Source organism: Haliotis asinina, chromosome 12 (assembly GCF_037392515.1).
Source record: "Haliotis asinina isolate JCU_RB_2024 chromosome 12, JCU_Hal_asi_v2, whole genome shotgun sequence".
NCBI lineage: Eukaryota > Metazoa > Mollusca > Gastropoda > Lepetellida > Haliotidae > Haliotis > Haliotis asinina.
Genome location: NC_090291.1, coordinates 4,405,210 through 4,432,630, shown reverse-complemented (window position 1 = coordinate 4,432,630; position 27,421 = coordinate 4,405,210). Strand labels below are relative to the sequence as shown.

Here is a 27,421-nt window from a genome sequence, read left to right as displayed (position 1 = left end):
AACTGGGTGAAAGCCAGCAACAGGGCAAGATGCTGACGGTATCAGCGATCATTATCAAGTTAAAGTTGAAATCTGATTATTCATCGTCACAAAGTCACCAATCTCCTTTCTTGGATTGATGTCTGCTTTCAGAATTACAGCGCGTAAAACGTTTCAGAACTGGCAAGCGTTCTGTTAGGGCTGGATACTGCTACGTTAGTGACGCCCACAAACGACCGTAATTACCATTTCTGCACCAGAGGGACTGTGCTGTCATCATTCCCAGTTGAAAAAGGTAGTTCATGTTACACTTGTGCTTGGTGAATGTGCAAACAAAGAAATCTTTTCATTGCACAGTGTTGCATGAAATACATTCCCATACGGTTTTATGTAAATTACGATGGTGGCTGGTGATACTTGTGAAGAAGGATGTGCCTGTACCTGGTGTCTTCAAACATCTGTCAGTGATCTATTCTTGTAATTGTCAACACTGTTTCACCTTTGTGTCCATTTGGAATTTGTCTGGTCGATGAATCAGACGATCGCTAAACGTTGAGCATATCAGATGCTATGTGAACCACCTTTGGGAGAGGACTGTGTGTGTCTAGTTTTGCGCCCTTTTAGCAATATTCGGGGCGGCGGGACATCAGAAATGGGCGTCACACATTGTGCCCATGTCGGGAATTGAACACGCGTTTTGGGCGTGACGAGCGAACACTTTAACTAACCACTAGACAACCCCAACGATCCCCTGGGGAAATAACACTAACATCCGTCAAGAAAGCAATAGGCACTGACAACATCGATCAACATCACCACTTCAGTACCTGATTCACGCTTAACTATGCACGAAGGTACAAGAAAAATATTTTTATATTGCATTTTTTCTGTTCACATGTAGCTGAATGGGTGATCTACATGCGTGGTATATGAGTGGTTATGCCATGGTTGGTTTGAGCGTCGCTTTGAATAAATAGCCTGTGTCAGAGCTTAATGTCAGAGTCAGAAGGGTGGGGGTACTCCAGTTTCACCCTGAGCGGTTCATCCGAGCGGTAAAATGTTAATTCAGATTTACCAACTCGGTAATAGTGCAGAGAAACCCTCGTATATATTTGGGCCGAATAGGGATTCGAACCCGCAGTCGAATGATTCTTGCGTACCACAAAGAATTGAGGCGGTTGTATCGACTGTGGCTCTGAGTGCTGCAGTAGGACCACTTAGTTATGGAGAGTGAGACTTATAACCATGTACGTTGTGGAAATTAACGGGACATGGGTCCCATTCCTGGCGTCTCCAGACGCGGTATGTCAGAACTGTCACCGTAGGATAAGCGCTGCTCCCATTATTTATATCACGGTGTGACTATCAAAGCGATTGTATGAGCGTTTCATTCACTCTATCAGAATACATCAGTGATACCGTTTCGAGAATTTCTCAAAAAGAAATCAGATCAGTCCAGTTTAAGAAGCGACGCGTGAATTAAAATACTTTGAAAGTGTCCAAATAAATAAATGGCACGAGGAGGGGTAGCATAAACAAGCGCCAATGTAAACAGACAGTTCAGTGACTCAAGTAAAATGGTATGTTTTCATTGACAGCTTGTATTACAATAGCGGATGTTGTCCCTGTTGAAAACGATGATCCGTGGCTCTCCAGAGGTGTTCTGTGGGGGACAGGTACAGCTAGTGTAAAGGCCTGTGTACATTGTAGTCTGTTTCGTTGTTATATTTTCATAAATGGGCCTGTAGAGTTTAACGTTTTCAGGCTGTGGTGACCAAATGGCAAATGAGAGTATTGCAAACACCGGACTCAACCCAGCAAGTACTTTACTGAGAAAGTGTAATCTCAAATATAACGTGTTACGTTAGACCACTTCTTCAATGACGTTGTGTATTCATAGCTCTCTCCTGGACTATTAATGCTCTTTTCCAGTACACCTTCAGCTATGACCTTCTCTTCTCTATTTGACACCTGAAAATGCGCTCAGAGTACTGTCCTGTCTATATCATTCTTTTTATATAATAAGAAAATATGATCAATAATTATACAGTATACCTGACGGGAGTGGGTTGATAGTACAACCAGCATTTTATCACTCTTTATAAGAAAATATGATCGATAATTATACAGTATACCTGACGGGAGTGGGTTGATAGTGCAACCAGCATTTTATCACGAAACATCATCTCAGCCGTTTTGTTGACGATAGCAGTAACTTAACGTTTGCTGACGTGAGACCTACTAGAGCATGGATCGGTTACTACATACATTATGTCATTAACAAAACGTAAAGCATCGCAAACATTGCTTTATGTTAACAAATTTATTACAAATTTCGGGACCAAATCTGTTTCCAGTTGTAGAAAATACTGTGTCAAATGACATGAGCAACACAATGATAAACTCTGCAAAACATCTTAATGTGCAAACACATGGAAAACGATAATATGTACATTCGGTATATATAAACATGAAATGAGCAAATTAATATACACCATGGCGTTTGTGGTAGATGTCGTCAGCAGGATATAGACTGACAGTGTTTGAAAGCAGAACTCAACAATGACCTGAAGCATCGTGATTCATATGTATCATACACTACACAAAAATATTTAGGGATATATGTAAATTTTGAAACTATGAATAATGATGCATTTATTCATGGACATACTGATAAAATATCAATTCTAAGAATACAATATCCCAACTTATTGCGTCCAGTATATATACACATGCACAAAATTGTGAGCGTTTACATGAAAGGTAACCCCGGCAATATCAAACAATAACATGTGACAGCGGTTTGTGAATACTGTGAAATTCCAATATATATATATATATATATATATATATATATATATGGGAGCAATGCAGTAGCAATGTGCATGTGAGGTTGACCTAGGTTGACCGACCGGCCCCAATTGGGAGATTTACCCCACACGGTGTGGTAGCCTAGTGGTTAAAGCAATTGCACGTCACACCGAAGACCCGGGTTCAATTTCCCACATTGGTACAATGTTTGAAGCCCATTTCTATTGTCACCTGCCGTGATATTGCTGGAATTTTGCAACAGGCGGCGTAAAACGTAACTCACTCACTAATTCACTCACTCACAGAATCCCTCTGCATGGAAACACACCTAATAAAACATGTCATATTGATTTACATCTGTCTTAACAGACGGGTGTCCGGTGTATGTAATGAGATGGATTCATATGAAACGAATCAAATAAATAGACCTAATGTAGTCAGGAAACATCCCAAAACTCATTTTACAACGTTCAAACAGTCTCCAGATGAATGGTATGTATGTACAAAAATATGTGTGTACGGATGGAAGGACGTACTTTTCAACATCATTTTATGGTGATGCGTGAGAAAATCTCATATTTCAGAAACATACACATCACAGCAAAACGGCTCAGAAACATCCATCTGTCAATGCACGTACAACATTCAATAATCAGTCAGAGACATATACATCCAGGCACTGCTACTGGTTATTTGGATTAAACATGGTGTTAACATACATCACATCCGATTGTATCCGCCATCGCCTCACAGAAAACCCCCTGAATCTGAAATCGATGGAGAACGTTCGGAATCCTGCATCCTTCATCTTGTAGTAGACCCGCAACAAATCCATGTAAGACTTCTTGGCGGGAAAGTCATGCACGAGATGCCACTCCACGACAAACTGACGCACGCGGTGGATTATCCCTGTGTCCAACATCTGCTTCATCATGAACCACTCGAACCCCTCAACGTCCACCTTCAGCACGTCAATCACTTTCTGAAATGTACGACATAGTGTTAATGTACCACTCCAACCCTCCATGTCCACCTTTCTCAATTGTACAACGAGGTGTTACTGTACCACTCAAACCCTGCACGTCCACCTTTCTGAAATGTACAACGAGGTGTTACTGTACCAATCAAACCCTGCACGTCCACCTTTCTGAAATGAACAACGAGGTGTTACTGTACCACTCAAATCCTCGACGTCGTGCACGAGATGCCTCCAGCACTTCAATTACTTTTCTGAAATATACAAGGTGTTACTGTGCCACTCAAACCCTCCATGTCCACCTTCAGCACATCAATCACTTTCTGAAATGTACTCCGTGTCCGTGTATGTAAGTAATACACCTGTTTTGTGTATCAACCCTTATTTCATGTCAACAGTAGACTTCATCGCAGTGGGGGGTCGTGTCGTAGTCTAGAGATCCCTCATATCGATATTCACTCTATCCCTTTATGTCGACACCCCCATACCAGGTGTCCGTCCAGCCACAATGTTATGTCACTGTTCCACCTAACCCCTCATGTCGACACCCTCATACCAGGTGTCCGTCCAAACCACAATGTTATGTCACTGTTCCACCTAGCCCCTCATGTCGACACCCTCATACCAGATGTCCGTCCAAACCACAATGTTATGTCACTGTTCCACCTAACCCCTCATGTCGACACCCTCATACCAGGTGTCCGTCCAAACCACAATGTTATGTCACTGTTCCACCTACCCCTTCATGCCCCAGCATCTTCATGATGGAGGGCAGTGTCCTCATCTTCCAGGTCTGATCCTCCTTCACGTACATCCCTCGGGCCGGCTTGTAGTTGTCGGTATCCTCTGCCCCGATACCCAATTTGTGGAAATGGACCACGCCCTTGTGGATGTGGTCGTTCCATTTCACGCTGCAAATATAATTGTATCAACGCAGGAATCCCAGGTTACAACTTCAATATATACTGAAATGCCTCATTTAATGCATTCTATAAATTCGTTTATTTATTGCTGCCTTAATGTTTACAAACTGCGTGTGATCCAACGGGATTTGAGTCTTGGTTAGATATCAGGCAATATCATTTGCGTGTACGTACATCCATAAATAGAAATAAACACTGACCACACCCAACAGTGTTCCCTTATTTAAAAAACATAGTTTGGGGTTCATTTCCTCAGAACGAAATTCCATAGTCTAAATGTTGTGGCCAAGTGTTTGCATGCGTGTTTCTGATCGAATAGCACCATGTACAGTAAATTGATTAATTGTTAATGCATAAAGATTAATTCAATATTCGTTTATGCTGACAGAATTCCGGTGATAGGTTTAGTCAGTGGTCAAAGTTTAACATTGTGAAGTCACTTTTTAATCATATAGAGAGAATTGTGTTATTTAGATGTCATACAAACAAACAAAAAACATTGACCAAAACCGAGCGAACGAGCAGTGACATAACTATAGACAATCGTAACGCACAATTGTGGTGTTGATGTAGGGGAGCGTCAGTCCAGTTGCAGGTATCTGTGGCAAGGAAGACTAAGTTGGTTGTTTAACGGAGGAATGAGCAATATCCCAGCAATATGGTGGTAGTCTGTAAATGATCAAGTCTGGACCAGACAATCATGTGATCAACTTCATGAGTATGGGATGCGGTGATATGTCAGACAGCCTGATCAGTTCTAACCCGGATCTACAAAGGGGATAACATAAACAATGAACGCCGGGCGGGTAATGAAAGCAGTCCTATTTTGGTTTTATTTAATTTACAAACTGCATAAAAATGAATTATTGTAGTTGGGGGCGCTACAATGCAGGGGAGACAACTGTTCCTGGACTGACGTGCGATCAGATCACTTTTCGACACTTTCGAGAAAAAGTTCAGCCGCAAACCTCAGTTACACATATATATTATTATTTACTTGTGACTTATAACATACATTTCCTGGGCGTTTGGTAAATATATACAATTGATATACCTGTGCCACGTGTACCAATGAGATGGTGGTTATCGGACGCCACTCAAACACTTTTGATATAGAAAATACATATCCCTTTCCTCGGTTTTGAGACGCATACTTCGATACACTTATTTCTTGTTGTCGTAGTACTGAACCTTAAGGGACAGTATCACTGGAATCGAAATATCACAGCATCATACCTCGGATCAAACGAATGTGTCTCACATCCCATCCTGCCAAGAGTCTCCTCAAATGCCCATTTCGTGTAGACTCTGTGGAAAAACGTAATATTTCAATATAGCTGTGCTTCCTTATAACTCGTACATCGAGACCTAACGTGTGGGTCCGCAGACTGCATCGTCTTGACATCCACGAGAGAACAATGCAGGTGTATCTCGTAACTGGTCACCCAGATGAAGCATGCAGACACGCTGAAGTAAGCGCTTCTTGTCAACGAAAGAGTGGAGTCATGTACGGAGTATGAATTCTAGTTTTATGCCACTTTTAACAATAGTCCAGCCATATCACGGCGGGGAACACTAAAAATGGGCTTCACCCATTGTACCCATGTGGAGAATCGAACACGTGTCTTAAGCATGATGGGCGACCGCTTTAACCACTAGACTACCCAACCTCCCTGAGACTTGTGCGATACCTGTTGACACACATAGAGAAGCCGACATGGTCGAGAATAGAGATACACTGTGACAGTTAACTTAGATGCTGTATAAGAGACCCCGGGTGGTGGGGGTAGAGGTGGGGGATGTACCTATACAATACACAGGCTGAAAGCTGGGTATAGCATCACGTGACTTACCCAAAGGAGTATGCGATACAGGGTGGCTTGATTCTAAACTGAGGATCTTGACAGATGTAATATATTCCAGCAGATGACTTGTTCTTACAAACATATTCTGGTGGTTTCTCAAAATCCCTGGAAATAAACATGTGGATGAAGCGAAATTTAGTAAGATCATACAGTGTTGATTTTGTGCGAACGAACTTCTCGAATAACATTGGTTCACAGTTACATCCCTGTCTGTTAGTGCGACCACGTGATAACACGGGCAATGAAGGTTCCGTCGAGTGAATGAGTAATATGATTTTATGCAGGACAGAAACAAAACACACGTTTCACCATGTTAGGACCGAAATCGGTCTTAGTGTGATGAGCGAACGCTTTATCCATTGGGCTTATTACTGTCCCTTCAACAGTTTCAACGTCGTCATGACCGAGTAAGCTCAGTTTTAACGCCTCTTGAACGCTTCAACTAAATCAGTTGGCGTGTCAGTGATTGGAAAGATGTTGCTTTAAGACGAACATTTTTCCAGTGAGACCTAAGATCATGTGAGTGAGTTTAGTTTTACGCCACAGTCAACAATATTCCAGCCATATGGCGGCTGTCCATATATAATCGAGTTTGGACCTGACAATCCAGTGATCAAGAGCGTGAGCATCGATTTGGGCAATTGGGAACTGATGACATGTGTAAACCAGGTCAGTGAGCTTTAACACCCGATCCCATTAGACGCCACTTACAAACAAGGGTTACTGAAGATCAATATTCTAACCCCAACCTTCACGGGGTCCTAACATCAAGGATTTTGTCATTTGCAGAGAAAGGATCCTGCGTGGCGCCACTCTAGAATTCGACCATAAGGGACAGTACTCTGTATTACCAATGCTGCATGTTTTGTTTGAGTAAATATTGTCAATTATCAACGTAACAGATTCAGATGCATCTATAGTTATTGGAATGACATATGAGGCACGCCATGTTGTTGCACTGACCATTTTATCAAAGAACTAGCCTGCCAGTACTCCGTTATCCGGAAACTAGATCCATCCGAAGGATTGTCTCCAGGCGTATTTGGACCTTCCTTGCGACTGACTTCCGCACCCTTTTCCCCTGTATCCGAATTTGGGTCTTCATCTTCGACGTGTAAACCTTTGGCCCTGGCAAGCTTTCGTAGTTTATGAACTGAAAAAATGTAAACAGGTTAACGTTGTGAGGATCATATTACCTCTGATAATACCTGGCTTCATTGTCTAGTTAGCATCAGTAACAGGGAAAATACTGTTTTGATTGTTGGGTGCTTTAACACGTAACTAATTAATAATATATTGATACAACCAAGTGAGGCTGTATGCCAGACCTGTGAACACTGGCGTTAGAGCCAGACAACCCAGTTACTACCATTGTTGTTGTCGGGGACAGTATGGAACTGGAATACACTACTAGCATGCGTGTGAACCAAGCCAGCAAACCTGATCACCCGCCCCAATGTATTGTCTCTTATGACAGACAAGGGGATTGCGGGACTGAGCTATAATCCCTAGGGTCACCGCATAGTTGACAAAACCTCTCGGTAGTGTATTCTACAGTCATTGTATAGATAATGGTGACGAGACAGAGGTATTTTTACATATTTCACATGGACGTCTGTGATCAACCGGACCTTAGCTTGCTTCGATCAACAAACAGCTATTTTTATTTCAAGCAATTTGCGCGATGTGCTACCAGTGGGCAGGATATATTTTTGCAAATACCCGGGTCACCACCGATCTTCACCGCTCTATCCAGAGCTCTTGTGCAACATATGCCTGACAGACTATATAGGTCATCGAGAAACTGACGGCGTATTCTCTAGCGATGGCGTCCATTGTTCTCAAGCAAACACTGGCTGGAAACATAAACAACGATCAACTATGGAGATAAATGCTTTTTTCACGCCACTTTGTGATAACATCCACAGGTTGACACAGGAAGATTATATTCCCCTGTTCACAACCCGTTCGTTATGACATTTATAAGTGTGTGTCCAATAGGTTGCAAAGCTTTTTTTATTTAGTCGGTATTGAGAACTTACCTAACCTTTTCAACAACAATCAATTGTAAACCCAGGCTCTTTTTTATAATGGTAAGGTTATCGCTATGTATGTGTTGGATAATGACTAGAAATTGTGCATATTTACGTTTTAAGGGTTATGTATTTCTTGTCATTAGGAGTTGTGATAGGCATAGTGAGTGAGTGAGTTGAGTTTTACGCCGCACTCAGCAATATTACAGCTATATGGCGGCGGTCTGTAAATAATCGAGTCTGGACCAGACAATCCAGTGATCAACAACATGAGCATCGATCTGCACTATTGGGAACCGATGACATGCGTCAACCAAGTCAGCGAGCCTGACCACCCGATCCCGTTAGTCGCCTCTTACGACAAGCTGAGTCGCCTTTTATGGCAAGCATGGGTTGCTGAAGGCCTATTCTACCCCGGGATGTGATAGGCATATACTCAAACACTTAACACTGTGGATGCTGTCACTAGACTTCAGTCTTAGATTCAGTTGTGTCGAGTTCATAATATATTTCGGAGAGCAGTGTTTCCCCCGCGGGAATGTCCCCTTGATAAGCAGTATCGTTGAGGTGGTAGAACACACACAGCATCATACAGGGTACTTATATCGTGACCACGTTCCAGCGCAAGTCTGTATTGTCCGGAACAACGATACTACTCTCTGTGGACAAGAGACGTTCACTTTAAAGTTCACTCAAATGTTCACGTAACGCAGTGATTTATATGGTGTGTAACCTTTAAACTTCGAGTGATATATGTGTTTGATGTAGTTTAACTTTCTTGGCAAATTTCCGCACGTATTTTGTAATCTTTCTATGCTTAAGAATATAGGCCTTTGTTGTGTTTTATAGAAAGCTTAAACCTAACCCTACAGCCTTACCTCAAAACCTAACTCAAATCTTAAAGGCTAAATTCCGGAAATAATCCTAATAAATACTATTATACGTTCAAGGAATGGCGGAACTGTTACCGATGAATTGGCATCAGTTCTCACAAAAGCACATGATGAGTCAGTGGGTTAAAATTGTATGTCATGTCGGCAATAATGCATCCATATCGTGACTACAAACAATAATTTTAAAAATAAATGCATAAATATAAGTATATTATTATATAAACTGCCAGTGAAGGACAGTAAAGCAACTAGTTTATGGGAACAGTAGGGATCATGGGAACAGGACCATGGGAACAGTAGGAACCATGAGGACAGCAGGGACCGTGGGGACAGTAGTCACCATGAGGACAGCAGGGACCATGGGAACAGTAGGAACCATGAGGACAGCAGGGACCATGGGGACAGTAGGGACCGTGGGGACAGTAGTCACCATGAGGACAGTAGGGACCATGGGAACAGTAGGAACCATGAGGACAGCAGGGACCGTGGGGACAGTATGGATCATGGGAACTTACAGTACACAAGCAAATAATGGTGGACAGATGTTGTAAGAGTTCCTCCCGTTACCCCATCCTAAATAATACGTATGAATTGATATATACTAGAATTATTAACAAAGCCTAACATAACAATTTCATGGAAAAACAATAACTAAAATCACTAATTCAAGTACAATATGTAGGTTTGAACCATTTAAGTGTTACATCTGTTAATCTGCTAATGAAAGGATATGGGGAACCGAAGGAACTCAGTCAACACATGTCAATAAACTTCAGGTAAAAATAATTGAAACAAACTTTCCAGTTAACATCCTAACATCGGCTTGTAGGATAAAAGAGATTAAATATGGTGTGATACCACTTCTTTAAAAATCAGAAATTTATGTGCTTTGAAATCGGTTTCTCATAAACACTTCAGGGATTCCCATACTGGAAGGTTATATTCATGTTCAAATATATTTTTGAAACGTAAAATGAAACAGAAAGTGTTTATTTGAAAATAGACCTGAAATGCGGCAGACAGTTCTAGACATCATCAGAACTGCATCCATTTTCAAATCAGACTACACAAACTGAATAAATGAAGCTGTTTACATATGATATTGACTCAGATACGTTCGAATATAACTGCTCGTTCAAATGGCAATATACGTTCACCAGTTGAACCTTCCACATCATTATCTTTGTGGCCTCACACGCGGTTACCTCCCCTGGGGGGTTTATTTACATCGTTGACACCCTTTGGACGAAATGCGCAGGAATTCATACATAACGGATGTTCCTCCACAGGGACATATGTCGCATCACATTTATAATGTTATAGATTTTGTTAAAACAGTTAAAATAAACTCCCGTTCAACCAACAGAATGATGGTATGTGAATCATTTATGAGAAATTGAAAGCTTGACGACAATTGTAGGTGACATTGTACTGCATGAATGTCGTGGGTATATAGCTACCGATTTGTAGATACGTCTACCATGATCCCACAAACCTGTCACAAAACTATCCCAATAACACCACGTCAGCATGGGCGTCGTGCAATATACAGTACCACGTGATGGAGAGAGGTCCACCCGTACCCCATCATTGTACACAGCAAAAGGGAGTCCTTCCCTGTAGTGATAAATTCATGATTCATAAATGAGTTCAATGTTTGATTTTTGTACGTGTTCTAGTTTAAAGAATGTGTATTTTGAGTGAAGAGAGCATATTAGTTTGTAATTTTGGTTTTTGATAGGGTGGGTACGGGCGGAACTCTCACCCCACGGGTTTGTATATATCTATGTTCACCAACTGAACAGGTGAAACAGGGAACCTGTGTTTACTCACCTGCATGAACTAATTCATCAATTTCCTTTTGATTCCGTGAAGATATGTTGTCCCGAAAGGAAACTAGCACAAGAATCGTAAAAGCCACGGCGAAAACACACGCGATAAGCTTCCCTGAAGTAAGTCGTCCCATTGTAGGCCAGCGTTGCAGGTAGTTCATCGGTGTATTCAGAGTGACTGGGTCAGTGTCGTCTACTGTCGACGTGGCAACTACTGAACCTCGTGAGTCTTGAGTGAACCCCAAGCTGAGCGGTCAACTGAATGGGATGTGGAGATTTCTATTGTTCGACGGCTTTTGTGAACTGAGGGATAAGCTTGCAAATCCAGAGCTAAATTCAACTGAGGAAAATATTGTTCCGGGTATGCTTGGGTAAGGACGATAATTCAGTTTATCAACAGATATTTCTGTTGTTATCCATGATATTGCTAATAGTGGCGTACAACCATACTCACTCAAGGTAATCAGCGTCACCGATTTGCGACTTGCGTCATTCTGGTGGAGAATATCCACATGCGCACTTATTCACAAAAAATAACACTGGGTGTCGTTTCCAGTTTTGAATAATATCTACTTTTCAAAACTATAAAATCGATGATTACAGAACATCTGAATTTTCCATAGTATTATTGCCAGCTTTAAAGAGTATTGTTCTATGTATGACATTGTTGCTTTTGGCGAGTCATTTGTCAGAGATCATAAAGATTTTTGTGATTTTCTCACTGGATACAGAACGTTCAATTGTGTTCGCCCTAAATTGCATACACGAGGTCGTTACAGTGGTGGTGTTACTGTATTTGTAAGAGATGGTTTAGGGATCAACAGCTTAATTAGCAGACTGTATGACAACTTCCATAACTGTGTTGTTCTTCTTCTCCGTTCATCGTTACTCTCATGGGACTGTGATACTGTTTTGATATTACCGTATTTGTCTCCAGAAAACTCCCCCATCTACAGTAATCATGGTGACTATGATGGTATGACAGAGCTGAGTGATTATCTGTTTACTATTGTTTGTGATCATCCTGACAAGGAGATATTCCTAGCTGGCGACTTGAATGCTCGCATGAAGGACTTTATTGACTACATTCCTGATGACAATCTATCTCTTGTATATGACTCTGATGATTATCCATGTGATACTTTTGATACCCCAAGATCAACTAAAGATATTCATATTCATAATAATTATGGTATTAAGCTAGCAGAATTATGCCGCACATATAGTATTCATGCTTTAAATGGTCGCCTGTTTAATGACACCAGTGGTGAATTTACTTGTGTAACCCATAATGGTACCAGTCTTGTTGACTACATGCTGGCATCAACAACCCTTTTTCCCCATATTACTGATTTTGGAGTTGGAACTGAGGATAAATCATGCCATTTTCCTCTTTACTGTACACTGGATCTTGATATTGGTTTTTTGTCTGAACCAGTCAAGCAGCAATCTTCACCACAGAATGACACCCAAAATGATGAAAGTGTAACATGGTACAAATACTTATGGCACAGAGATTCAGACAACAATTTCCTACATAAATTATTAAGTAATCTCAATGCATCTCTCAATACACTATGTGATCTTATAACCACTAACACAGACCAGGCACTATCCTTTTTAGTGAATGTTATACAAGATGCAGCAAATCATACAAAGCAAGTCTATAAAGGTATTACCACACAGAAATATCTTACACAGCCACCATGGTGGGATGAGGAATTAGAAAGAATTAAGCATGATAAATATGCAGCACTACGTGCACACAGGGACCATAACCATGACATTAACATTTACAAACAATACCGTAACACTTTCAAGCAGCTATTTAAGAAGAAGAAAAGGAAATATTTACAAACACAGAAAGATAAATTAATTTCAGATAGATCTGATCCTAGACAATTTTGGAAACTTATTAAAATGAACAGAATGTCCAGTTGTACTTCCCAACAAATAACCTGTAAACAATGGTACGTTCACTTCCAAACACTACTCTCTGCAGACAACACGAATCAGCTCCAACACACTGAACAGTCTACTGATACTCAATCCTCTCAATACACTCAACCAGCCTATAACCCAGGAAGAAGTTATGTCACACATTAAACTGTTAGCAAACAATAAGTCACCCGGACCAGACGGTATTGGAAATGAATTTCTTAAAGTCTCTAAAGACTATATTACACCTATTCTTACAAGATTATATAATCGCATACTCAATACCGGTCACTTTCCAAGTGCATGGGGACACAGCATCATATGTCCATTATTTAAGTCAGGTAACAAATCAGATACCAACAACTACAGGGGCATTTCCCTCATTGACTCACTGTGTAAAGTATTTACTTCATTACTGAACAGTAGGCTGCAGACATGGTGTGATGAAAAAAATGTGTTAGGTGACTTTCAAGCAGGTTTTAGACCTGGCTATTCTACAGTAGACCATATATTTACCCTTAACGCTATTGCAACAAAATATTCATGCAAAAGAAATGGAAGATTTTACTGTTTGTATATTGACTTTAGTAAAGCATTTGACACTTTAAACCACAATATTCTCTTAAATGCATTGAAAGATGTTGGTGTGTCAGGCAAATTTTTCAACATTGTATCATCCATGTACAACAGTCTGTCTGCCTGTGTGAGAACAAGCACTGGTTTGTCTCAATCATTTGCATGTAATATCGGTACTCGACAGGGTTGTATCTTAAGTCCTCAGATATTTATCATATTCATTAACCATTTGTATACATTATTGGAGGATGTAGGTGGCAGAGGGGTGTTTATTTCACACAATGTAGATGACTTGTATGCCCTAATCTTTGCAGATGATGTTTCTGCTCTGGCAGATAGTTGTAACCAGTTGCAGTTAAAGATAAATGCACTAGAACTATTTTGTAATAATACAGGTATGTGTGTAAATTTGAAGAAAACTAAGGTAGTTGTGTTTAGACAGGGGGGTCCACTTAGGTCTTATGAGAAATGGTACTACAAGGGAGATCCTATTGAAGTAGTTTCATCCTACCGTTACTTAGGTTTAACATTTACTCCGAAACTTGTATGGAGTAAGGCGCAAACAATACTAGCATCCCAGGCAAACAAGGCAATATTAGCAATTAATGGTTTCCATAGGAAAGTTGGTAATATTTCCTGTCCAGACCTCTTTAAGATATTCGATTCAATGATTACCCCTATTTTATGTTATGGTTCAGAAGTCTGGGGATTATCTTATTGTAAAACTGTCGAATCTGTTCATCTTGCTTTCTGCAAATATTTTCTTAAAGTCAACAAATCCACTTCATCAAATATGGTTTTAGGAGAATGTGGTAGGTATCCACTACAGCGTGTGTACACAACAAAGGTTATTAAGTATTGGTGTCACTTATTGCAGCTACCCAAAGATAGATTACCATACCAGTCCTACATGATGCTTAAGGCACTTGATGAGTGTGGGAGAATTACATGGGCTAGTAAGGTTAAACATTTACTATTCCAGTTTGGTTTTGGTTATGCCTGGTTAAGTCACAATGTTGGAGATTCAAAGGTTTTCATATCTATGTTCAAACAGCGGTTATGTGATAATTTACAGCAGACATGGTACTCCTCTCTAGAGTCTTCACCCAAATGTTACCTCTACAAATCGTACAAATCTTTGTTGGATGTTGAAAAGTACCTACGATGTGATTTACCTCTTTATGTAAGAACTGCTATTTCTAGATTTAGATGTTCAAACTTCAAAATTGCCATAGAAACTGGAAGATACACTAATACTGATAGACATCTAAGACTGTGTAGCCACTGCAAAAATAATAATGTAAATGTCATTGAGGATGAATTCCATATTTTGTTGGAATGCGCCGCACTATATGCAGATATTAGAACGAAATACCTTAGTAATACGCTAAAGAAACCACACAACCTCATGTCTGTTGTTAACATTTTTAAAGATCCCAACACAAATACTCTCCATAATGTTGGACATTTCCTCTTTCATGCTGAAAAGAGGATCCATTTAAAATATGCTCAGCGACTGTAATTGAATTATGTTTGTATTTTGGGCCTGTGGCCTTTATACAGAATAAAATATGTCTGTCTGTCTGTCTATGTCTGTCATAATATTATTGTTCACTTGTCACCACAGGACGGTCGGTAGTTTAAATTAGTTCTTGACAGACAAGTATTTTCCAAACTTCTTTTAGCAGTATAAATATATCCACATCCGATTGATGAACTGACTGAACAGGTGTTGAATTGGTGATCAGTGCGAGAATACATTGACATCAATCAAGTGATTCTATATAATCCAGGTATCCAGCGAATTACACGTGATCTATTAATGCACCCCACGTCCCTCACACATCCAGGCACTAATGAGGTTCCAACAGTGACTGCACGGCACACCAGAGGGTGTTTGAAAAGATAATATTCCCTTCAATCATCGGCATTCGTTATAACCCTGACCCTCCTACTGGTTATCACCTTCATGTCGTTTTGAGATCAGTGAAGTGTGCCGTGATAGGCGTGGATTTGACCTTCTGAAAAATTCTGAAAAGAGTGACCAATGACTACACCACACAAAACATGAATCTTCACTATTAAAGTGGATAGCAGTTACGAAACTTGATTGCAGTCATGACTCTTTAAAAACTGGCAATGATGCGTTGTGAAAGATATGGATCACCGCTGTTCCGTTGTATGAAACAACCCGGAACTCAGCTAAAGTAACAGAATCTTAAATGTGTCGCCCTTGACGTGTTGCATAAGGCCACATTTTGTGGGGGGTGGGGGGTGGGGGCGGGGGCTGGGTAGGGGTGGGGGGTGTGTGTGTGGGGGGGCTTGTATTGGACGGAGTGCTTCTGTATGATGGGGGGGATGATTTGTTAGGGGCATTCGAAAAAGTATGTTTTGATAAACAGCGGATTTACATTTGTTTGTATTCACTCTTAGACTGACAAGGGTGTTAGAATATTCATCGAAGCATCGTTCTAACAAGAAGTTGTAAAGTTGTATGTTTCACTTTTGACTCACTCAGTGCCCGATTAATGAGGTGAACTATTAATTGTTCTGCACTGGAATTGGACCCCATTATCTCGACAGTCTACATATGTTTTAACGTGTTCATTGTATATCTTTCTGACTACAGCGTTTATAAAACATTCACTCGCTCAATAGCTGAGTGACGAAATACAGTGTCTCTAGAAATGTTGTCGAACCACCTTCTGAAATGAGTTCACAACACCCTGGCTCTCGTTATGGTACAGGAGCAGAGACTGCCTATAATTCAAGTTCGGGTACTTCATATGGGGGCATTCATGCTCAGTATTGGCTCTAAGCAAACCGCACCCTTTAATACATCAACAAATTGGTCGCATGGCTGGTCATATTCAATCTCGAGGTTCCCGTGAATGTATGGTCCACCCACTGTCAGGTGCGCACCTATGAAAGAAATGAAACAGTCACAACAGAACGAGCGAGTGCACGAGATGTCTACAGGGGTTGGAGGGAAGTCGGAGACACTGTCACAGCTTTTTCCTGAAAAAAGCGTATTTAAAACTTTTCATAAAATATGTATTTTAGTAATGTAGCGAAGTTATTGAAACCGAAGTCATAGATTTATAACTCTAATAAATATTTCATAACATATTTAAGCAATGACAAAATAGCCATTTCTGCAAAAGTCATCATTCTATTTGGCCATAATATGTTGTGAGCCAACTGTTTCGCCTTTTGTGAAAAAAATGAGAGGAAACCCATGCTAGCTCCTTATTAATATACATGATTTTAATGGATGATTTTAAACGTGATTTTAATGGATGTGCAAGAAATGAAAGTCTGCATCCTAGGGAGTTTTTGAAGTTCAGATGGAGAAAACTGGAAGAGCCCTTGACTGAATTGTGTGTGCACTTAAAGTCGGAAACTATCGGAAATGTTTGCTCTTTTCGGAAACTTTACTAAACCGACGAGCAATACTTTCAAAAGTAAGAGAGATGTGTGTGTGTGTGAAAACTCATTTGATTTTTTTCCTGTTTCTTCTTTCTTCGTTTGGTCTGTTATGTGTGCGGTGCTGTCGCTCCCAGGTTGCGAACTAGTTTATCGGTTGAGCAGAGTTCTGAGTTCAAATCCCACATTTATCCCGATTATGACCTTTTCTTTAACTCTTCACACTATCGGTATGTTTCACCCGCGTCTACGTTCTCCTGTGTATGTCACCTTGTGTTAGGCCTGTCGTCACTCATGGGGTATTGGGTGTCAGCCCGGTCTGTCGACCAATGAACATTATGATGGTGCTAATCGTCGAAAGACTAAAATCCCGGAGTGCCGACATAGCGTGGTCAACAAACTGTGACGGTTTGCTTAGTGACTTAGTCATTTCTTTAAACTAAAAATGCTTTATGGTTCAACTTCTTTATTATACAAGGTCACAACGTTTCGAGACAGTTCCTAGTCTCTTCTGCAGGTGAAGTGAGGGTAAAACTAAGGGATGCAGTAATTATACACATAACAGAAAGCAATGGGTTACAAGATATACAGGTTTCTATTAATTGATGTATGGGCTTCGATTGATTGATGTATTTTTAGTTTGATTCCTCCAACTTCTAAATGCCTTTGAAACAACTTAGTCATTTGTTTGATTGGCATTATTAGAAGCTAGTGAGTAATAAGAGAGTAAGATTCTTTATAAAGAATATGGATAACAACTTCTTTACTACATACGATGCGACGTTTCGGTATGGATCCTTATACCGTTGTCAAGCATGAGTGAAGTAATACAGCACAGAACAGACTTATATACATGGACAGGGATAAAGCAGTAACATGCAGGTATGAATGAAAGGGGGGATTAACAACAACAACAATGGATGGTGGTAATGTGGTGGACACTAAGAGGAAGCCAGTGATGACTGTAGACGGAACAAAGTATACATGGCTGATAGGGTAATTAGTAATGATGGCTGGTGATCATGAGCTGTAATCTGTTATCTATAACAGTTCATTTTTTGCAGTTGGGATGAGATATTCCTGATCTCTGTTGACTGAGGGCTTGTGTCTCCGGATTTGAACTGCTTCTACCAGTTTTCTTTTGTGAAGTCCATGTGTTTTTTTGGATAATATCTCTACATTGTCCCAAATTATGCTGTGATTGGGACATTTGATGGTGTGGCCGGATATTGCTGATTTTCGATGTGATTTAGTTGTAGATGATAAGTGTTTTTTTTATTCTGATGTTTATGGGCCGGGAGGTTTCACCTACATATGCCTCTCTCTCTCTCTCCACATATATAAACTTTCCCTTTAACAGGCCCACATGATGCATGTGAAGAGCAACTTAACCGTGTCATAGCAACAGCCTCCCCCTGTGATCATTCAGGACAAGGTGAGCATATCTATCAAAGACCCATCGACGACAGGACAGGACAGGGCCGAACACTGATGTAGGCAATGCTTGTTTGAAACCCATATCAGTGTAGCTTGGCGGTGTCAGTCTTTCATCAGGGTTGTTACGAGCAGTCGTCATGGCCACACCCAAGTGTAGCTAGTTTATATGTGGGTCAAGATTTGACGTTTGACGTTTGACGCTTACAAGAACATGTCATTATGAAACAAACAGCAATCCTCTTGTCCGTGAGGTTGTAATGTCTCCCTCAACAGTGAAAAGTAGTCAGTCTATTTAAACAGTCAATTAGAGCATACGTGCAGGATCCATTTAGAATCATGAACTCATAAGTGTCTTATAAACCACAATCATAATAAAAGATGATATTAATTATTTAAATATGCCATGTTTACATCTTACTGTACCTTCAAGATTGCCCTCCAAATGGAGCCATATTTAAACTAAATAAAGTCATCTAAATGGCTGTCTTACTAATTTCAGTTGTTCCGATTCCGAATTTAAAATGGCATGATTTAAATAGAGTATTGTCAGTTAAATTTAGGAGTGTTGTCAGCTAGTACATACGAGATGTACGGGATGCGAAGGAAAGCCAAAGTTAAGTCATTTGTAGGCAGACCAATCAATGATTAGGGCACATCGGAAAAGTTGTTAACCGTAAGGTAATACAGATGGGTGCTACACTTTATCACATTGCTATATTATTAATATTTGATCAATTATTTCTTAAAATGATATTTATTCAGCTTTTATTCCTTTGACATATAACCACAACATGATTTATATTTGCTGCCGAAAGGATATTAAGATAATATCGTACTGCATAAAAACATCACAGGTATCCTCAGTCACGATGGTCATTTTGTGAATATGATCCTCTGACTTCAAATTGCAGAAAGCAAATAACTCACACCATGTACATACTACTCCCAACTGTTTCTTCACGTTTGGCATAACGATGGTCATTTTGTGAAAGTTAAAAAGGCCTTTGTGAATATGGTTCTCTGACTTCAAGTTCCAAAAAGCAATCACTCACACCATGTACTACAGTCATAACCCGTCGGTAACTGAAGTCTCATGAAGGCATCACAATTCCTTGACCCGGTCTTGGAATCAGTATGCTTCAAAATATCATTTTCAACTCCCTGAGATATCTATAATCCAAGTTGTCGTATGAGGAGCTAGTGTGTACTTGCCAGTATAAGGGGGAGTGACTGGTCAGTGGTTCGTTCTCCGCCCGCGTCATACCCAAAGACGTTAAGATATGGTCCTTGTTGGTCCCTGCCTGGCGCTCGGATTACCTGGGTCAAACAAAGCTTGAACGGCTCGGGGTTATTATAATGCGTCTGAGTAGGGTATTCATGTTTGACTTAAAGTAATTCAGTTAAAATATAATTCAGTATTACATTTCGTTTCTGAATTTCACATCTAACTAATATTGGTAATGTGATAGTATTTTCCGAGGAAAACTAGACATGGACTGATGAAGTTAAATTGGGAATGCTGGAAATATGACGATTTAAACAAGTCAACATCTTTACAGGTTTGACTTGAATGCGGCTATGCTTCTACAGTCTGTGGATGGTTGCAGACAAACATGCAAACAGCTGAACTTGCCTAAATGAATTTGGCACTGAAAATATGACAGGTACTGTGTTAAAGCATTAATGTAGGATATGAGCTTGTATCAGCACGTCTTGATTTTGTGATGGCAGGATCCTTGTTAAACAACGATACCCACCAACTTATATCTGTCATTTCTAAAAATACTAGTAATTTGTTCACACACATCCATGAAAACTGTTAAAGTCATTTTGAGTCGTGGCAGCGATGTTATCATGAAGCTACTTCTGAGCCTCGCACGATCAAACATTGCGTTGTAGGAAACTTTAAAGGGGGAGGTGGGAGATGATTTCAGTAGTGTTGAATGAAGATCAGTATGTAAATACCTGAGTGGAGTGTTAACACTGAATACATCAAAATCTACAGTCGTTTCGTTATTTGATCTCGTCAATGTATCTGGATGTATGTTATTTCAGACGAGAATATTTTGAAACAACTAGAGACAGAAATCTTCCAAGCACGACTGCGGAATTGAGTGCACCGCCTGTCGTAGTGACAACCTGTCCGATGAGGCCTGTTATGTATAGCATGACAAATCATACCTTGGATCAAGGGGATGGATTTCACATCCCTTTCAGTGAAGACTCTACACAGATACACCATTACGACAAGATGGCATACTTTACTTTTCCACCATGTCTGTGTCTGGCACAATTAGTCTGACATAATTAGGTTCAGATGCAGCCCCTGTGACGAACGTCATAAAGCATTAAATCAAGCACGATACTAAATGGTCTATATTTCAATCTTACCATCTTAAAGTCTATTTCCTGATAATGTTCTACGGAGAATATCCGAGGGTATAACCCGTGGCATGGGTGTATAAATGTATGGGTTTCAGCCACGTAAATGCAAACATGCTTTATATCGAGTTTCTGCTAAATGGGCACTGGGACAAAGAAGGTCTCACTGCACAATAACTGCATTGTAAGGGTGATTGTTAGCTTCTGTAATATGAGGAACACACAGGCTCAGAGTATAATTAAACAACGTCGTCACGGGTAGAAAACCATGAAGCAGATAGCTATGTATGGACATGAGCTAAACGAATAAGCCGAAACGTTTAGCAAGTAGACGCACAGCTTTTTTATTTCAGTCTCCACCTCATAAAAGATACATATACAAACATGCTCATTAATATGACATAAAAGTGAGCCACTCGGTTAGGGTTATGGGAGACAAAATTATGATGTGACATAATAGGTTATAAACACTTAGAATTTATAAATATAACGATATAGCTATATACAATATAAGATTTATTACATGACACTGTCATATAAACGTTGACACAAATATCATACAAGGCTGATATCCTAACGCACTTCTGTCAATACAGACATACGCTATCTTAACATCAACAGCAGCAGCAAACGTATCCTTCTATTGCTTTTCCAGTTTCAATAAACCAGCAAACAGAGTGAATAAGGTTTCGAAATTCGTACTAAGTGGCGTTTATCTGTTGATATGAAGAAAACACAGGTTGTTCATTTTCGACCTAGTGGTTCCAACTGTTCTGGTGTTAGTTTCACTATCGGCGAAAATGAAGTGTGTTACACTCATGCATACAATACCGTGCCCTTGGTGTAACAGTATGTAAATTTAAAGCCTGTGGAGGTATGGCTTAGGAGGTGTTCAACAAACTGTATGAAAACCTTGTACAACCGATTCTCACATATGGAGCTGCGATGTGGGGCACACGCCAGTTTATTTGCATAAATACAGTACAAAACCGAGCATGTAGGTTCTTTCTCGGGGTGGGCAGTAATTCACCTAACTTATCAGTTCGAGGAGATATGGGTGGACATCACCTTTTACGAAGCAAAAATTAGAAATGTTACGACTCTGATACTAACTACAAAATTGTGACATTAACCGATTGAGTAGTAAAATCAATATGTGGTCGCTAAATTTTCGTAAAACATGGACTAACAAGGTTTTCACACTTATTAGTTCGTGGCAGACTTGTTCAATTTAAGACCATCAGACATAAAGTACATTAAGGCCTGGCTTATATCGAATGATCACCACGACTGGCTATGCCAGCTGTGGAATGATAGATTTGTAAAATGTCGAAGTTGTAAGTAGTCGAAGATGAAGTTCACTTCCTAACCGTATGCAGGTTTTATTCTATGGAAACACGTTACCTCCTTGGAGCCGCATATCCCGAATCTCTCTCCACTGCAACAAACGTGTTACTTAATGAACACTCCCTGTCTAAATAAATTCCTAGCGGCCCTACTTTACAAAATGTACAGGCGTCGTAAACTTTATGCCAATCGTTAGCGGACTTCCGTCAATGCTACGCATTGCCTAATACGTACGTGGGTGTGTATAGTTCGTCATGTCAGTTTATTTTAACATTTATTTTTATTATTTGTGTTTAATAGTATACCTATGCTGTATTTGCCATGACTGCAGTATGTAAGTGCGTATGGGTTTGGTGGATGGCCGGTCCATGTTGGGAACTTTATACTTCTACACTATCGCATGTATGTACGATAGTATGTATGCGTGTGCGTGTATTTGCGCGTGTGTGTGCTGCAAGTTGGGTTGGGATGTGTGTGTGTATGTACGGTATACAGTTATGGTATGTAATGTAGGTAATGTATGTTTGATCCAGTGTCTCATAGGCCAACTGACCGGGTGCTGTTTTTAATAATGTATATGGTAATATGTATATATATTTTATACCACAGCACGTGACACTTAAATAAAATAATTTTCTTCTTCTTTTCTTCTATGTGTGGAAGGCGTTGTCTTAATTGTTCTGATGAGACTGAAGATGAGCTCCACACGCTACTAAACTGCCAATTGTATGAGAGTGAAAGAGACTGCTTAATGTTTGCATGACTGTCTGCACTACTTTTAACATGCTATCTGAGTGTGATAAATATTATTATAAGTTATCAAGTCCAAGTGTGATGCTTGAAACGGCTAGAACCTGCAATAACATTATTTTTAAAAGAAGAAGAATTATATATTAATAAGTTTTACCTTTTCACATTGTATTGTATATATGCATTTTAATATTTATTGTAGCCTTTTTGTGTCTCTCATAAATCGTTGTACGATTGGTTGTATACAATTTTATTTTGTCAGATTGTATATGGTTGTAATGAATTTTATTTGTATACGAGTGAGACGTTAATAAACATTTCTTTTTCTTTCTTCTTCTCCTTGAAAGAACCAGGGATACTCTACAACAGGAATAGGTCACTCGCTTGCTTTCTTTACCATTCGTTCTAATTAACGTGTGCCTCGTCATGCTCCAACGTACACAGTGACTTGGCTCGTTCCCAGCGCAACGTCATTTGTGTTTACCATAACTTGAGCCCGTTTATTGTATCAGTCGGAATTGTACGATGAATAAGAGCAGGAATTATGTGAATGAATGAAAGAAATAAAGAAAAAGAACAAAAGAAAGAAGTACACATTTGAATGAATGAAAGAATAAATGATACATCCCGGCCTTCCCTCCCAAAACATGTTAAAGAACGCAAAAGTATCGCGAGAACACGTGTTAACATCAGCTGTTCTTTTCTTAAAAAATCTACTCTGAGACATTTTTGTTTACATTAATAATTAATTCAGACATCTTATTGCGTGTGGGGAATGGAATGGACATTAACAAAATGTTAACTGACACTGTCACACTGCCCTCAAAAATGAAGTGTGAAACTGTCACAAAGCGTTCTAAAACACCCTTCCGGTTTTGTCAAATAATATGATCAACAAGAAAGAAAGAGGTTATGGAACTATAACCCTCAAGCATCACAAGCATCAATGGCGGATCAGATCATATCGGCAATATGTCATATTTTTCACACACCTGAAATACACTTTAACGTTTTGTTTTAGATTATGAAACTATCACTATTACTTGCAAACACATTTCAACTGAAAGTATCTTCCCCTCACAAGAATTAAAGGTGTATGTGAAGATGTTTTTGAAGTAATAACTAGAAACACTCAAACAACGGCGTGTAGTATTTCAATGGTGGATCAGAACAGATCGGCGATGTGTCATATTTTTCACACACCTCAAATACACCTAACATTCTTTCTTAGATTAAGAAACTATCACTGTTACTTGCAAACACATTTCACCTGATAGTAAATTCCCCTCATATGAATTAAAGGTGTATGTGGAAGATGTTTTTGAAGAAATAACTAGAAACACTCATACAATGGCGTGTAGCATTTCAATGGCGGATCAGAACAGATCGGCGGAATGTCATAGTTTTCACACACCTCAATTACAACCTAACAATTTTTAAAGTTTTTATTGGCACAATATAGTCTATCTTCTCGGTGAATCGAGAATAGAAACCAGTGAGCTATAACATACCGACTTGAAACTTTACTACAAATCTAGTGTCCTAATACGGACACTAATACTAATTATTTGACTTAAACTGAAGTGACCAAATGTTTAACCTATCTTCTACCTATACATGAAGGATTTCAGTTGTTACAACACTTAATCAGCTGTTGAAAATAAACCGGACTCAATCTTGAATACTACGCTGCCACCATATTGGCTACACTGGTTACATAACGAGCCGAGACATACGTTCAGCGGCTTTTCGAGGAGTTTCTTCTCCCTTCTATATAGAACATGTTATCATTTCTCAGCGGTTTGCGGTGAAAGTATGTCCGTCAGCACACAAGGAGAAGCGGGGTGATTGGACATGTTATAATATCGTATAATCTTTTAAGTTATAATCGCATGATAATTTAAAGTAAATTATATCATGAACGCCTGTCACCGAGGGCCAGTAAAACTAGTTTATCGCAGAAATAAATTTTAAAATATCAATTAAATTTAAATCATTTAAACTACAGATGGCAATATGCCAAAGCTTGCTGAATTCGACGTTCTGGTGATTTCGACGATTGCATTGCTAGCGCTATATCGGGGTAGGGCGGATGCCCACTTGCTGTCGTGAGAAGATTTATTGACAATTGAAATCCAGAAGTTTGGTTATGTAAAGAGCAAATGAACATCAATATTATTTATTCAGGATCGTTAATACCACTTCAGATGCACAATCAGTTGCCTGCTTAACAAAAATAGCCAGGGAAATTCAGCCAGATCAGTCGTCTGCTAGTGACAGGTTATGTATGAAACAGGAAGCCACGTGATCAAAACGCTCTCTCGGTGTGCGGGGTTAAAAGTATGGCTCATCCTTGAAAACACATACCAAAATACCCGGATGTGGCAAGCGGCTACAGTTTCGCCGATACTATGTCATCAACGATATTTTTGTAGGAAACGCATGATATTTTTGTGTGAAATCGATGAATGTATCTGTATCACTCAAGGTTAGCAAAAACAAAACTTTAAATGATATTTAAGATAAAAATTACGATTTTGTCTTACATCGTCGAAAACCCATAACACATGGACCACAGATCTACAAAAACTAAACATGGAAATAGTAGTACTAACAGGGTAGTTAATACAAACATATTTTATTTTTTTTCTCTATCATGAACTAATCTTACCTGTAAAATAAACAATCAATCAAATTATTTGTTCATCGTGACTATCAAAACATCCAAACAATCTTCCTATGTTAAACCGCTATGGATATCGAAAAAAAAGACAATCAGTTTTTAAAAGCTTATCTACGATGAAGTAAATCGTTATTGTGTAGGATCTATAATATATCATTATAAAATCTGTTCAGATGCAACTATGTTGGTCGTTTTTTCTAGACATAGCGACCGTTTTCTTTAAGTTCGGAGGCCGTTCTCTCCTGCGCGTCTTAATTTTACTCGATTTATAGGGAGTATAGTCCTTATCTCCGTATCCCGTTAGCTAGTACACTGTCGTGTACAGTAAGGAAGTGAGGATTGTTACAGTGAGTGGGATACCTGTCACCGTGTTCAGTCAACAGATGAAACAAGCGCTAAAGCTTGCTGAAAGAGACATGACATCCACAATAAAACATCCAGCATATAATGTCTAATAAATCCAACAACAGCGTCTACAATCTACTTTCTGAAATACTGACAACACAAGATGTGTATCTCAGATCAGGTGTCTGGCTCGGGGGCTGTGCGGGAAGTATGGTATTTCTGTTTTGTGATAGGGAAGTATAGATGAGGGGACGCCAGTCTTTCATAGCGAATGTTATTTTCATGTTCATAATGTATGTCAGTGTATTTATAAGCCATGGATCAGGACCATGTACCCGACGCTTGCTTCTACGGATATTTCATCCTGTTTAAAATAAAATGGATTGCTCACGCACGGACAGTCGAGTACCTGAGCCAGATCCTTGTTCGTGTAAACCGTGTGAAACGCAGATAATGCTAAATAAATAAAGCTTTCACTTACATCTAGACACAGGTAAGTTTCAGGGGAGCTTTATTGGGGAACGTATTACACGGGTGCATTTATTCAGGGATGTGGATATGCCTGAAGATCTGCATAAAATAGTCGATTGCTTGTACATGGTGTTTTCGTTCGTGTGCCACGTCATGCTCTGGTTTGTCACCTAAATGTGACTCAGTCATGTTTGAAAGACAGGGTACCCCCGCCTCACGACATCGTTACCAGTGTTCCTGTTGACTGCACACGTTTGGCAACAATGCATGAACATCCATGAGCATAAGTAAGTAAAACTTTTTTTGCGCGTCATGTAGCGTACATACATAAACATGCAGACAAGACAAGATAAAATGTACACCACCCGACCATTAACTCATTAAGCCCTGGAGCCGCTCCACTGCCCAACACCAGGCACCCCTCGCTGACTGCCTGATTGCTGCAACGAGGCTAATTAGTGCTAATCAGGCCTGATTTCCTTGGCAGGTCTCGGATATAACAGGAAACTGTCTAGTCTCACAAACAAGTACTGAATATTTAATTGTGTCGTAAAGATGTAAATAGGAAAGAGGCCGATGTGAATACATATATTACAGCATTTCATGTAATTTATTACCTTGTCTCTCATACCCCTTTGCCAGTGTGTGCTGTATTTTATCAACACCTACTCGGTCTTTGTACGTATGAGATGAACAAATATACAAATTCCTCCTGTCTCTCTCATCGTATGGACTGAATTATAATATATTACTT

General features: G+C 39.7%; 1 protein-coding gene and 1 long non-coding RNA gene across 2 annotated transcripts; one reads left to right on the top strand and one right to left on the bottom strand.

Moving 5' to 3' along the window:
- Positions 1 to 2,314: 2,314 nt before the first annotated feature.
- On the bottom strand, positions 2,315 to 11,643 carry LOC137258859 (probable methyltransferase-like protein 24). Its single transcript, XM_067796557.1, has 6 exons — positions 11,314 to 11,643; positions 7,518 to 7,707; positions 6,543 to 6,659; positions 5,926 to 5,997; positions 4,506 to 4,677; positions 2,315 to 3,772 (listed from the first exon to the last, which is right to left on the bottom strand). Exons 1-6 carry the CDS (start codon positions 11,471 to 11,473, stop codon positions 3,473 to 3,475), a joined length of 1,011 nt encoding a protein of 336 aa, XP_067652658.1. The 5' UTR covers positions 11,474 to 11,643; the 3' UTR covers positions 2,315 to 3,472.
- LOC137258860 (uncharacterized) lies at positions 11,594 to 23,495 on the top strand. Its single transcript, XR_010954657.1, has 4 exons — positions 11,594 to 11,683; positions 18,613 to 18,687; positions 20,249 to 20,353; positions 20,745 to 23,495. It is a non-coding gene; the product is annotated as an uncharacterized lncRNA (long non-coding RNA).
- Positions 23,496 to 27,421: the final 3,926 nt, after the last annotated feature.